Here is a 15599-nt window from a genome sequence, read left to right as displayed (position 1 = left end):
AGATAACATTACAGGTAACCAGTACTAGGGCTGCAACTTTCTCCAAGATTAAATTCTTCTAAACATTTCTGCCTGCTCCTTGAAGAGTTTCCTCTCACATCACTTGGCAGTAAACACCGGTTTGCAATCATACAGGACATCAGCATTTCAAAGCATGTGTTTATTGCAGTCAATGCATATCGTTTTTAGATGTTGGCATAAAAAATAAGCGAACTCCTAAAAAGAGCATATAAATTCTAATCTAGTTATGACTCAGAAATGACTAAGCCTGCAATTCCTACATCCATGTATGTAGGGAAAAGCCCCAGTGAATTCAGTGGGACTCAGATCTGAAAAGTCGTGCATGGGATTGCATTGTAAACCCCACTGAGACACAACTAACTCAAGACACATTTCTCTCAACAGGACTTAGTCATGAGGAACTTTAGCTGGGTTGAGGCCAATGTGTGAACTTGCACTAAGTCACTCTGTTGGTGGAAGCACAAGGAAGTGTGACTGCTTTCACCTCAAACCCCTAGGACAACAACAAGGGAGAATGAATGGCTGTTAGTTTATTTTAACAAAAAGAACAGAAGAGGGGTTTCCCAGGCCTCTGGGTGCAATTAGATCCACCAGGCCTCCCCATTTGACCCATGCCCTGACATTGCTCTAACCATGTCTACCTCTAACCATCACCTGGCATAATATGATGTCAGGAATTGGGCAGGTAAAACTGAAGCACAGTGCTTTTTCCATTGAGCACTGTTTTCTGTTGCCCTGTAGTACCGAATTTTTAATCTGTGATATTTTAATGTATTTTAATCTTTGTTGGAAGCAGCCCAGAGTGGTGGGGGAAACCCAGCCAGATGGGCGGGGTAAGGTAAAGGTAAAGGGGCTCCTGACCATTAGGTCCAGTCGTGACCGACTCTGGGGTTGTGCGCTCATCTCGTATTATTGGCCGAGGGAGCTGGCGTATAGCTTCCAGGTCATGTGGCCAGCATGACAAAGCTGCTTCTGGCAAACCAGAGCAGCACATGGAAACACCATTTACCTTCCCGCTGTAGCGGTTCCTATTTATCTACTTGCATTTTGACATGCCTTAGAACTGCTAGGTTGGCAGGAGATGGGCAGTGTATAAGTAAATAATAATAATAATAATAATAATAATAACAACAATAATAATAATAATAATAATAATAATAAAGTGCATGCTTAACAGTCTGTTTTTGATTTTTTTTCTTTGTAGTTTCAGGTTACAGTTTGAATCACCTGACGCCATGTGGCATCAGGTGCTTGCCAAGTGGGCAGCCCTACCTGCCTGTCAAATTTGCCTGAAAGGAGCCCTGATGTCGAGCAAGTTCAGAAAATGGCTCTAGAATTCTTTTCACTCATGTACTATTACAGAAATGGAATTGTTGATTTGCTGCCCGAAGCACAGAGTTCCAAACCACCAGCTGGTTTTGCTGTAAAGCTTAACTAATTTCATTAGACATTAGCATTAGAAGACTGAAATCATGAAAAAACAATGAAATAGGTTTTCTGAAGGCTGCTGAGGAAAACAGATCAATTTCTGTCAGGTGATTTCCTCCCCCCACTAGATTTACGTGAAGTATTTCAAAATAAAGTTATCATGGCATGTTTTCTTTTCTAAGTATGTCTTAAGACTGAGCACAGGATTAATGCGAGAGTCATTTTGGGCATTTATTCATGAAAAAGCAATTTGAAAAATCCAGCAATCCACCAATTTAAGCTATCTTGTTCAGAATTGGAGAGCAATTAAACACCTTGTATGGAGGAAAACAGAAAGGCCAGTGATAATTTAAAATGCCAAATTGCATTGTAAAAACCCTGGATTTTCATTTAGATTTTTCCCTCAAGCTTTTCTTTGGGAAAATCAAAAAGAAGGGAGGAACACTTAAAAATATACACAATGCAGAGTTGGTTTGAATTCTGCAGGGAATCTGGAGTATGATATCCTACTAAATTGGCAGTGGCTCAAATTGCATTTCTGCAAGACTAATGAAATGAGAAATGTTGTTTCAAGCTTCATGCCATGTCAGACAATATAAAACTAAAATGCCCTTGAGTTAATCAGAACAGTCTATTCAGCGTAATTCACCCATTCAAAATAGCTACTGAGCAGGCTGGAAACAGTGGCACACTGGGCATGATTATTCTGGGTAATAAATGCACTAAAACTGCTGAATTAGTAGGCAGCTATCCCAAATATATGCATTCCATCAGGGAAAAGCACCTTTCCATCTCATTCAAAACATGTGCCCTCCCCATTCACACTATTTCTTCATAATTTTTGCAATACTTACACTTCTCCCCCTTGACCATCATTCCTGCACAATAACGAAACTTACTATTCGGTTACTACTATTATGTGTGTAAAGTAGACCCACAACAGAGGTTACTAGATGTAGATTATTGTGCATTGCCAAGTTTGTTGCGATATTCTGTTTGCTGCTTTCTGCAGGACCTGTTGCTATCCAGGTAATGTAAAGAACCCTTTTGGTTTGCCCTTATTTTCAGTAGCTACTTTATCATGTTACCAAGAGATTGTTTAACTTCAGAAGCAGTTCAATATAAAGATCTCTCCTGTCAAATCACTGCTTCTTTTCTTAAGTACTCATAGTCCCTAAGGTAGTTAATTCAATTGCATTGGTATACTGAGCTGATCTCAGCACTGTCAGTCAGCACTTACCAGGCATTCTCCGGTGATATCATCGCAGGACTCTGCGTGACCAAAACATGTGCACGGCTTGCAGATTCCGCCAATGATGGTGCCATTGACTCTCCTGTGCCTTGGCTGACAAGACTGCAGAAGATGAAACATTGAGAATGTATTAAAAAAATGAGGAAGTGGTGTAGGAGCACATTTGACAAAAATAAAGGTGCTCAATATGACATTCTGCCTCCTCCAAACCCAGCACCGACTTGTTCTATGGCAGAGAATGTTGCATGCAGGCTTTTGCTGTGTGTAAAGGTCTGTGTGGTGGCCCAATCCAACTGGAGCATTAGAAAAAGGAATAAAACAGTATCCCTCCAACCCCCTCCCCACAAATAATTTCTAGGGAAACACAATTACCAGGAGACAGGGACATAACATATGTTAACGAGCAATAATAATGGGGAAATTACAAAAATCATACAAAGCTTCAATGATGACCTTTTGCTAGAGGACTTTCAACCTGCCCATATTTGTCTTGCTGGGGCAGGTGGGAAGGATCCCTGTTACTTGGCACCCCCTTTCCAGGAGTTCTATGCCCCTCAAGGTGTCCCAGAGTTTGAAAACCACCGTGATAAGCAATAAAGACCCAAGTGCTGAAACACCTCTTGAAAACCTATATTCCTGGCATGATGTCTGTGAAAAACTGACCTTAACCGAATAGGCAGGTATAAGACTAAAGGAGGCATTAGCTTGTTCTTTCTTCTGAAAAGGTAAGAGAAATGAAGAGTAGAAAGTAAGACAGCTTTGCATACCAAGATTTACAGAATGAAAATAGTTAGAAGACAAATTACTGAAAGAAAGTGGGGAAAGGAGAGAAGTGAGAAAAGACTGGCTCTTTTATTGATACTGCAAATCATGGCTGAAATACCACGTGAGTTATATTGGTCAAAGATTAATGAGAAGCAGAAGCCAAGGTAGAAAAGAAAGCATGCATCACAGACCTAGTGACATGGGAGCTGCCTCCACATTGCTGGGAGTGTGCATGCACATTACAACCACAATGCTGCATGCATTTTCCCCAGAACGCTGGAGTAACAGAGAAAGCCTTTCCCCAGTTTGGTAATACCAGAAACAAGCACCCTGTTTCTGTTCTCTGTTGGCCTGCGCCCCCCCCCCCCCCGGTCAATCTTTTCACTTCTTCCCTCAAAGCAGTAAGGGACAGAGGGGATTGGCTCCACCAATGTGCCCTCATAATCTGCATCCTGATGCTTTGCTTTGCTCTGTTCTCCCTCCCTCTCAGTAAGCAGGAAAGATGGATGGCATTGAGAAGGCAGGTGTGCAACGCAGCACCTTCTGCGCCACCAGCTAGAACTGCTCAAATTACTATGGCATATTCTGTACTACTGGCTGGGGAATTGCCCTGCCTACTCAGAGGATAAAAAGCAGATGGGGCGAAAAAATGGAAAATAACTAGTGTAGGTGCCAAAGCCTCAGAAAAAAAAGTTTGACTGGGCGAGCTCTAAGACCCACAATAGGAAGTAGACCACATTGGGTATATCTGTCATACAAACTAAGACATTTCTGGTTTCAAATGTTGCAAATATGCCAAATAGTACATTTCATAGTCTAATAAATAAATAAATAAATAAATAAATAAATAAATAAATAAATGATACTCTTAATGTTGTTGAGGTCGTAAAATAAGTTTAGGCTTGATAAGAAAGTAAGAATTGCATATATTTGCATAAACTTCAAAATTGTTCTTCATTCTTGCCACTTGGCTTCAATATTTCCAGAAATTTTATATCTCTCCATATGCATGTGGGTCCTCATTAAACAATAAGTTAATTATTTATACATGTAGTGATAGTTGTCATCTCAAAATGTGTGACACATATATACTTTTAGCAGTGTTCAGTACACTTTATTTATATCAATGGGCATTTCTCAGTGGAGGTGACATCTTGTAGGTGTGATTTATCAGCAAAACCCCGACTGTTGTGCTTGCTCTTCAGAATAAAAAGCCAGGCAGCAGTCCTTACCTGCCATATATTTTAAAAATCATCGTACAGTTCTGAATTCAAGGGGAAGGGCTATAGCTCATAAGAACATGTGTCAGGCCAAAAGCCCATCTAGTTCAACATTCTCTTTTCACAGTGGACAACCAGATGCCTATGAAAAGCTCACAAGTGCAACTGCACTCTTCACATGATTCCCAGCAACTGGTGTTCAGGGGCATAACATAGCCATCGTGACTACTACTTATCCTCTGTGAATTTGTCTAATTCTCATTTGAAGCCTTCCAAGTTGGTGGCCACCACTGCTTTCTATTGGAGCCAGTTCCAGAGTTTAACTATACACTGTGTGAAGAAGCCCTTTCTTTTTTGTCTGCCCTGTTCATTTGTCTTGACAACATACATAATCTTATATACCTCTTGTTTTGTTAAAATGCACCCAAAGAGAAGGACATAAATATTTGCTCAACAGCAAGCACGGTATGACTAGTTACAGTATGTTATGTTCCATGACAACATGGAAGAAAGCAGTCAAAAGTATTTTAAAGAATTTGTTTCTTTGCTCCCTTTCTTTTGAACTTCTGAACTCCCTTGAACAATTCAAAGATTCTTCAGTATCTGCAAGCTTCTACTCTTAATCAAAAGACATGTGGCCATTGAAGGTCAGGCAAGGAAGCAACACCTTATTATCTTGCCCAGTTCAAGTTGCAAGCAGGATGCTCTTAATAAATGCATGCAAGAAATGAATTCAATAAAAACATTATTTCTTCACTGTCAATCTGTAAGGGGCACAGAGCAGTTCTGAAGACCAAATGTATAAATTGTTTGTTTGGTAGAAAAGTCCCAGCCTTACAATGAATTGTATGTTATGAAGTATGCAACACTCATATCTCCCCACCCCGAAATAGTGAGCAGGATCAGGTATGGCACACTGGAATTTGGATGATAAGTCATGCAGCATCTCATCAGAACAGAATCAAAGCTTGCTTAACTGTCAAGCCCCAGGGAATCATGGGAATGGGAGTGGCTTTTCTTATTTGGCAGGTATTTGGGAATTTTAACAGCTGGTTTTCAATAGCCTCACAAAAAATTCCAAGATTCTTTGCTGGAAGCTGGTATAAAAGTGAACAAAAAAAAATCCAGTTTATGTCCCTATGGGTGGGATTCATCAAGTGAGTCCTGTCAGCAATGCCACTGGTGCGACAGGGGTTTAGCCCCTCTCCTCCCGCAAGGCCTCCTGAAATTAGCTCAGGGTGCATTTAGGAGAAACCCCAGAACAGTCGGGCAGGGGGAGAGGGAAGCTGCAATGCTTTTGATGACAGGATGTTCACCATTGCGTGGCACAGAATTCCATCCATTATTTTTCAATAAGATCAAGATTTGAAAGGGCCTTCTGAAAACCCATCAATCAGCTGTGTGTTGAACCTTGTGAAGTCCCATTCAAATTTGGCACTACTATGTGCAGTGCTTTGCATCAACTTCAATGCATTAGACAATCTGTATGTGACTTCCATTTTTGTTTATATTTAGTAATTCGTATTTGATTCCAGTTAGAAAATCTACAGAGGGAGCATTTATCTAAGGTTTTCAATATAGGGCAGGCTAAACTTTAATTACAAAGAAGGACAGAAGCTGATGAAGGTCAAGGTGGAAACTTCTCAATGCATGAGTCAGAGCTTCAGAAGACAGCCAAGGTAAGCAGTAGATATTTTAATAGTGAGCCAAATTGCTTGGCTGTGGACAAGAAGCCAGTATATGCTACTCCTCAGATAAAAGGTAGAACGGGATGTGAGAGAACAACAGAAATTAAAGGAACATATTGTTTCATTCTGTTGTCTCTTCATGGCATTTGTACATCACAAATGCATTTCAAAAGCTGTCAGGTTTCGTATGACCAAGGAATGCTTTTCAATGATCTTGTTGTTTGTCCTATAATGCGAAGCACATAAAAATAATGCCCTTGAGACAGGCAATAGTGTTGCTGTTTGTTTGTTTTTCAAAGCAGAACATACAAGAGGGTCATCCTTGTCCATGGTGTACAGATTAATTTCTTTCACCTCACTGTCATTTCTGGTGAATCAAGGTTCTGAACAACTACAAAACCCACAAATCCCTTGCCAGCCTTTATGATCTGCCTCTTCTTTTATTTCTGTATTATTATTTCTAATAGGAGGAACAAGTGAAAATGTTTACTATGAATCAAGGCTCTAAGTCCTAAATGAAATATATAAAATCATGGCACACATTCAAGGAAAAGAGAGCTGACAAGTCAATGCCTAGAGTGCCTGTATAAATGGCATATTGTTTATAGTCTTGTGAAACCGAACATCTTTGTGTTTTAAAGTGCTTCCTTAGAGGCATGGTTGTGAAGGATTTTGCATTCCACCGTGAGCAATGCCTCTATGAGTTAGTTAAGCATATGTGCACTTACTCTGAGAATATGCTGATAGCATTTTGGTGAAAGTGCTGAAAATATGGGAATGTTACATTTATCACCTTCAACAAAACTGCACCCTCGAAACCAATGAAGCAAGCATCCCAGAGAAAGCAGAATGGGGGAAAGGCAATCACACCAAACTCTGGAAAAAGGGCTGCATATCAGATCAAGCGCAAAGATGTCATTTTGCTTTGTAATACTCAAGCATGACACATACTTTGATTGAATGTGTCAAGTTTCTGTAACTATAATGGCTGATAAAGAAGCGATCAAGCCAAGGGGGAACTGTTGATAACAAAATTCTCTCTGTATTATTGTTTTAAACAGTCACTTAGGAAAGTATCAAAAGCAATGTTTCTTTCAATTGCAAGTGTAAGGGACTAGAGAAAGAAAAGTTCCAAAATGTTTTAACAACTTACTGAAGCAGATTTTGGACAAATAATAGCAGGGAAGTGGGTGGGAGATTTTCAGCAGGAGTGAAAGGATTAAGAAGAAAAAATCCCTAACTTGTGCAGTAGTCATAATTTGGCCTGGAGCCACCATGGTTGCTCTGAGTTTTAAACAGACAAGGGCTTCCCCAATCACAGGATGCAAAAATGAGGCTAGGGGATGATTAAAAAACACACAAGAATGAAGCACAGCTGAATGGAAGAAAGGACATTTCTTCCATGCAATTCAAACTAAAATAAAAAAGTGGATCTGCAACTCCAGAACGATTTACTTGAGATTCATTTAACACGGTGAGGCTTGCTTCCAGTATGCACACATATGATTGTTTTGTGGGGTTGCCAGAAAGAGATGTTACTTGCTGCTTGTCTATCCACTCACTTTCCATGAATTGGTTTGAACATTTCAGACATACAGTATCTTTGAAGTGGAGCTGGATCTGTTCAATGAGATACTCACTTCACAGGAGGTACCAGAATATCCTGGAGGACACTGGCAAACTTCCACAGCAGATGCATATTTCTGTCCACTTGAAAAGTGATCAGCCGCTTCCAGGCTGACATCACTCAACCTAGAGTGCAAAAATGAGAGAGAGAGAAAGATTACTATTTACTTGTGAAAGAAACATCAATCCTGCAATGTTTCCTAGAACAGATAGTGTAGTGGGGGAATTGTTTGCTAAAAATGAGGTGGGTCTTTCTATTCATCGCCTCTACCTCTTCTTGCTTGATATCATTCATGTTTAGACTGTGGCAAGCCCACATTAGAAAGCTGTCACAACAAGTGGATCAGCAGCTGGGGGACTGTGCTTAGCTTGCAAGTTATGTATTTTTACTTCCATTGCACACACACACACAGAAGCAGGCTGCTTGTCAAAACCCAGAGCTGAGGAACTGTCACCATGAAATCCTCTTTTCCAACTTTAAAGCACTGAAATCCTTAATTGCATTCACCAAGCATACAAGATTTCTTAACATCTGTATGACTTTTTAACATACTGCATAGTTTTATTAATTTTATACCTTTTTTAAAAAATAAAAAAGCTACCTTTTAGGGCCTAGCCCTCACAAAGTGACTCCCAGCTGAAAACACAAGATATACAATCAAAATCTGAATTTAACCATAAATGCCGTAAAATATCGATAGGAATAACACTGAAAAAGACAGTGAGGCCAGCTATATTAATGGCAGTATCAACACATATCAGAGCAGCAGCACAATACTGTCCTTTTAGGAAAAAGGGGTTCCAAACACCTGCCTTTGTAGCACATTTGAAGGCCAATAATGAAAAGAGGTGATGCATACCTCCACAGGAACAGTATTCTGCAAAGTTGGAGCTACTGCCAAGAAGCCCTTATGTTTCTCTCGTGCCCATCAACCAATTATCAATAGCAGCCCTGCACAGAGCTTGTCTGAGGCCCGAAGTGGGAGTCTTGTTCATGAGATGTGCCACTGTGGCAAGACCTAATCTGATGCTACATGCAATGACACAGGGCCAGATTTTACTATTGAAGCCTTGCAACGAGTGTTTCTCCCATGGTCATTTAGGCCATTAAGTCCCTGGTCAGCTGGGAGGCATGGGCCATTCTTGGCATGACCCCTGCACAGTCCTGATCAATATTGTTCATTCATTGTTGTTTACATTACTTGGGAGAGAGAACTACATTGCTAAATTGAAAAAGTGCAAATTTCAAAGAATGGCTGTGTTTTGGTTAGTAAGTTGCTTTGGGATGTGCGAACTAGGCAAGTTTACCTTTAAATGTGAACTGAATCACATTTGTTCCCCCATCTCTATCTGTAATGTTCTACTTTGGGGCTTTGCAATGACTACCACTAGGGCTGCTTTGTGCTTTTCTGTGCTTTTGTTATGGGGTTATTAGGACTGCTCTGTGACAGTGGATAAGAATTTCCTTTTGGGATCAATCGTTTTCATCTTGCAAAGTACTAGTAAGATTCTTAAAGGCAAAGAGTAAATCAAAAGAATTTAAAGCCTATTATAAACACAACAAAATTTGCCAGTGGTCTTATTATCCCATTTGCCTATTGAACCACAGATTGTCTCTTCCAGTACTATGTGATATAATTTGGAACAATGAGAAACCGTTACACACAGAACATTTCACTCAGTATTATTCCACATTTGTATTCACTGAACAGTTCCAATTTTCATTAGGTTCTGCTATTTGGTAAATGGTATTTTAATGTGTTTAACAGTTTTTACTCATTGAAAAAAACAACCAGCAGTGCAATTTTTCCCCACTTCAACGTAGTAATTTCTTTTCCTCTGTGCCATGCTGAAGACATTAAAGTACATAATGTTGGCAGTAATGGGACACAGGATCTTGGAGACACTTGAGAAATTTGAGTTTCTAGACCAAATATTTAATATGACTGCTAGTGTGGCAGACACTGTTGACTTGCAAATGCAAACAAGATTAAAAGAGATGCAGCATTTGGAGCAATAGCAGCAGAGTTTACGATCTGCTATTATATTAATTGTTGTAGTTTGAGATTAAAAGAAAAAAATCACCGCCCCCATATAATGCTGCTGGGAAGCCTCTGGGTTGCACAGTTTGCATTTCACGCAACATTATTCCACAGTTGTATTCTCTGACTAACTTTCATGATGTACTGAAATCTGAATATTGGCTACATGTGTACCAGCCTATCACACTTCTTCGTACCACATGGAGCCTAAGTCATATTTGCTGCAGTTTTTCATGAAAGCGCCAGGAAATTTATTGTTCCAGTCACTACTGGACTGCTACCAACCCAGGAAATATGCAGGTCACAGAAAAAGCACGGTGGCAATAAGAGTAGGGCACCTTCTTTTCTACTCCTGTAACAGCTCTAACAATATTGGTTTGCTTATTTAATACACCATCTTTGCAGATTTCCAATATACTTTATGAAGGAGCAGCAGTTATCTGCCACAGTGATTGTAGCTAGGATGCTCCAAGGAGGAGATAGATGTGAACATCTGCTACAGCACTTCCGTGTTGATAGTGCAACAAGAAATATGAAGGAATGCCAAGCCAATTGCCCATACTGAGTTGGGAACTCCTTACTTTTTTATATCCTGCCATCTGCTTTGGCATATTACTAGCCCTGTGCAGGCACTTGGGAGTGGGTAGCAGTGAATACACAAAGGGCTATGTGTATTCTGTGCTTGCTGTTTCCCCACCAATGTCATGTATTAGAGTCCCTGTCTGTGCCAGGGTCTACATGCATACACCTGCATGTGCAGGCTCTGGAGCAACTTGAACACTGTCTGTGCCAACTGGTGAGGAGAAGAGAGATGGGAGAGACCAGAAAAAGCTATCTCAGGCATAGGCAAACTCCGGCCCTTGGGATGTTTGGGACTACAATTCCCATTATCCGTGACCACTGGTCCTGTTAGCTAGGGATGATGGGAATTGTAATCCAAAACATCTGGAGGGCCAGAGTTTGGCTATGCCTGATCTATCTGCACATCTCCACCTGGCAGCCCTACTGACCTTGAGACCCATGAGCTTCCTCAGGACTGGGAAGATAAGAGAAACACCAGCTGCACCTTATTGCTACCCCACTTTTATTTTGCTCTGTTCCTGCTGTGGATAAGAGATGGGAGTTTCTTGCTGTGGGTGCTTGTGTGCAACAAGGGTGAGAGCCTGGATGGTTTGCAGAGTGGGGTGAATGATGTTAAGTTACTCAAAAGCCACAGAGTGAGAGTTTACTGGCAAGGAATGTAGCCCTTTTTGTGTGAGACACAGAGAGGGGGGGGGAATGGACTGCTGTTTGTGAAAAAAAAGATGTGGGAATTGTTTAATCTGTATCAATCTGTTGGAATGTTTTTACCTGGGTATTCGTTTAAATTGGATTAAATTGGTTAAATATTAACTTTAGCAGTTTTGCTTGTTTACCTTATCATACAATTAAGTTGTGTATATGATTTTGTAATGATGGTCTGTTGTTTTTCTCTGTTTATTCTTTTACTTTGTTTCCTGCTCTGTAACTAAAAACCATTCAGTGAAGAACGAGCTATAAATATTGTAAAATAAATAAATACATAGGCTCCAATAGCATGGGCTACACTTAAAAAAATGGAGGGTAAAGATCTGGCCTATGGAACCTACATGTGTCAGGATATATGCAAACAGAAGGTGCCTTAAGGCTGGGGGGAAAGCCAGAAGACATGATCCTACTTTCCTCCATCTATTCATCTGTATTTGCTTCAAACATTCTGCACAGGGCTGCAATGTATTATAGATTCACAGTGTATATGGTTCATTCTACAGGCGTAAAAAGAGAGATGTGGAGGACTTCCAGCACATAGCTGAATAAAGGAAAGACACAAAATGGGAAAAGGGGGAAATGCTTCACTTCCAATCTGTACATATGTCATAATAGCCTGCCAAAATCCTGCACTGTAACTTTTTATACCACAAATTTCCCACTCTATTTTTGTCCTGCTGTCATTGTGCAAGAGTGCTCCTCCATATGGCAATGATAGTATAACACTGGGGAAGCTTTGCAGAAAAACTATGGTGTCTCCATGGTCCAGTATAAATCCATCACTAATGCAATATTATTGCATCAATGGTTCCTTTTTAGTAAACCATTTAGAGGTTCTTTTTACAATCAAGTGGTTCAGAAACTGTGAGTCCTGGATGACCTGCTCCCTGCCTTGCAGTCATTTCCCCACCTGGCCTGGGAGAACAGGGCTCTGACTGACTCCAGCTGCAGAAGCTGAGGCAGCTGATCAAACACTTGGGCTGGGGTATTGCTTAGGGGGTTTTGTTGCAGGAGGGATTATTGCTGCTATTGATATTATTTTTGTGTATCTTTATTTTAGATTTTAGTATGATTTACGTGGCAATCGTTCAGTCTGGTTGTGTATTTTTTTGATGTTTTATTTATTTATTTATTTATTTATTTATTTATTTATTTATTGTTTATGACTGTTTTTGTTATGTTGTAATTATGTATTTCTTCATGTTGTGAGCTGCCTTGGGCATAATTTAGACCAGGCATCCCCAAACTTCGGCCCTCCAGATGTTTTGGACTACAATTCCCATCTTCCCCGACCACTGGTCCTGTTAGCTAGGGATCATGGGAGTTGTAGGCCAAAACATCTGGAGGGCCGCAGTTTGGGGATGCCTAGTTAGACTGTGGAAAGGTGGCATACAAATGAAATTATGTATGTATGTATGTATGTATGTATGTATGTATGTACATAGAAATAAACATTGCAAATTAAGCCCAGGCTGGAGATACTCAGAGATACAGTCCCTAAAGCATTCCCATCGGCTGTGATGCTATTGCTGCACAGGGCAAGAAGGACATTCCAGACAGTATTTCTCACCATATGTGCAACTATAACAAAGGGGAAGGTCGAAGCAAAATAATAATAAAAATTCATTGCAGTAGCACCTTAGAGACCAACTAAGTTTGTCATTGGTATGAGCTTTTGTGTGCATGCATACTTCTTCAGATACACTGAAACAGAAGTCACCAGACCCTTATGTATAGTGGGAGGGTGGGGAGGGGTATTACTCAGAAGGGTGGTGGGAATGGGTGATTGACTGATGGTGTGGAAACCCAACTGTTTACGACTGCAATTGGTCTACAAAAGCAAGATTAAATCCCCCCCCCTTCCAGCAGCACCTTAGAGACCAAAGCAAGGGGTGAGATGGCTAAAGATAGCTTTATCATGTATAATGAGATAAGAATCCAATGTCTTTATTCAGACCAGATTTCTCCATGGTTTTAAGTTTGGTGATAAGATGCAGTTCAGCAACTTCTCTTTCCAGTCTGTTTCTGAAATTCTTTTGTAATAAGACAGCTACTTTGAGATCTTGTATAGAATGTCCTGGGAGATTGAAGTGTTCTCCTATTGGTTTCTCTGTCTTGTGATTCCTGATGTCAGATTTATGTCCATTTATCCTTTGACATAGGGTTTGGCCTGTTTGTCCAATACACAGTGAGGGGCACTGTTGGCATTTGATGGCATACACAATGTTAGAAGATGAGCAACTAAATAGTCCTGAGATGGTATGTTTGATGTTGTTGGGACCAGTAATGGTGTTTGGATTCTTATCTCATTATACATGATAAAGCTATCTTTAGCCATCTCACCCCTTGCTTTGGTCTCTAAGGTGCTACTGGAAAGGGAAATTTTTTAAAAAAAATCTTGCTTTTTCCTGTAGACCAATTGTAGTCGTAAAGAGTCGTAAACCAACACGGCTACCTACCTGTAACTAAAGGGGAAGATGTAAGAGCAGTGAAACCACTCATTGCAACTCTTTGGGCAATGTCAGGAGGTATTCCAGGGAATCTGCCAATCTTGCACTGCTTGGATTTGTCAGTTTGGGATGATGTGCCTTGCATGAGATTTCAAGCTGGCTGTATTCACAGGCTTATAGCTAGTTACGGAATAAGGTCAAGAGGTAGAACAAGTCTGAAACTGCATTATTTCTGAGGAGGAATTTGAAAGATAAGGAAGAGTTCAAACAGCGTAAGTTTTTGAAAAGCAAGTTCCAGGTACAAAAGAAAAACAGGGAGCACAGACTGAGCTGACAGAGATCAAAGACCTTGAGATGACTCAAGGTTGAAGAGATGCAGCAGTTTAAAGACTCAGGTGGGGTGAACAAAGAAACAGAACAACGGCTGTGTAAAGTCAAGGAAACATGAAATGGTAAGGAAACTGTATTCAATGTGAAAGATTGCCAGATCTTGGCTTTAGCATATTTAGGAAGTTAGGTTTGGCACATTTAGTACAGTGGGCTGTCCTAGCAATAGGGGTTTTTGACACAGGTGAGTGCATCACGACAGGATGGGCAAGTACAGTAGTGGAAGGAAGCATGATCCGAAAGTTTCAAAGAATCATAGAACCGTAGAGCCGGAAAAGACCCTGAGGGTCATCTAGTCCAGGCATCCCCAAACTGCGGCCCTCCAGATGTTTTGGCCTACAACTCCCATGATCCCTAGCTAACAGGACCAGTGGTCGGGGTAGATGGGAATTGTAGTCCAAATCATCTGGAGGGCCGAAGTTTGGGGATGCCTGATCTAGTCCCAGTAATGCAAGAATCTCAACTAAATCAGAGGGGGAAATAGGGAGGATTCAAAATAAACCAAAGTTTATTGGGGCTCTTAATAAAATAGAAGTCTGTGTCCAAGCTCAATTGTTCGCCAGCTTTCTTGCAGAGGCATCAGTGAAATTATTAGTGGTGCAGAGACAATTAGGAATCTCACTGCAACTCAACACGCAGGCATTGGGTACTACTCTCATTCAGTGTTACTGCCCCTTTGCAGCAGTGTGCACCATTTGTGAAGCCGAATGACTGAGAAATCCAACACCTTAGTATGTTACACTTTGCTAAATCCAACCCCTTAGTATGTTACACTTGGCCAAATAGCATATTAACTACTTGCCTTTGTGAACTATTTGAGTCATTATCTGTCCATCCTATATCTTCTTTACCTAAACCTATTTGTGGGCTGGTGATTGGTTAGTTTGAATAAATTAAAAATTAATTTTTTTAAAAAACCCTGTTGCTCACCAGCGACTTTGCTGCTGCTGAATTTGCCACTAGAAGCTAATGAATTAGTGATACTGATCCAAGAAAGCAAAACCATCTGGAATTAAATTAAGATGGTGCTGGGGAGAAGCAATGATCAACCTGCTTAATAGAACTGCAGACAGAACAAAATGCTGTTTCAACAATTACCTGTAGATGGCATTCATCCCATAGCTGTATGTAGCTCTTATAAGGAGACTCTTTATATTTGCCAACACAGACATGAATTCCCTTTTGCTGACCGGAAAGTCAGTGCCATGCAGCAGAAACAAGTCGTGCTTCAGCAACACTTCTTCAGTGTGTTCTTCAAACGGGTTCAAGTGAATTCCCTCTTGCGACGTGCTGATTCTCAAGCCACTTCCCTAGTAATTATTATAAATGTTAAGGATGAAAACATTTTAAAGAAGTGACACATAATGCCACATATTTATAGAGAGCACAGCACTTTGGCATATGCTACAAGGCAATTTTCATACACGTGATAC

The 15599-nt window shown here is 40.5% G+C and overlaps 1 protein-coding gene across 8 annotated transcripts in view; it reads right to left on the bottom strand.

Annotated features, from left to right (window-relative positions):
• LAMA2 (laminin subunit alpha 2) overlaps positions 1 to 15599 on the bottom strand; it is a 372327-nt gene that overhangs the window by 156305 nt on the left and 200423 nt on the right. For 4 of the 8 annotated variants that reach the window (XM_035109029.3, XM_088666122.1, XM_088666125.1 and 1 more), the window contains exons 14-17: positions 15265 to 15476; positions 8015 to 8126; positions 3365 to 3418; positions 2690 to 2803 (exon numbers count right to left, since the gene is read on the bottom strand). In XM_035109029.3, coding sequence (XP_034964920.3) covers positions 2690 to 2803; positions 3365 to 3418; positions 8015 to 8126; positions 15265 to 15476 — 492 coding nt within the window. The remainder of the gene's footprint in view (positions 1 to 2689; positions 2804 to 3364; positions 3419 to 8014; positions 8127 to 15264; positions 15477 to 15599) is intronic. The other 4 variants (XM_088666123.1, XM_088666127.1, XM_088666128.1 and 1 more) reach the window with 1 other exon arrangement.

Source organism: Zootoca vivipara, chromosome 3 (assembly GCF_965207765.1).
Source record: "Zootoca vivipara chromosome 3, rZooViv2.hap1.1, whole genome shotgun sequence".
NCBI classification, from domain to species: Eukaryota; Metazoa; Chordata; class Lepidosauria; order Squamata; family Lacertidae; genus Zootoca; species Zootoca vivipara.
This window is presented reverse-complemented; position numbering and strand designations above follow the sequence as displayed.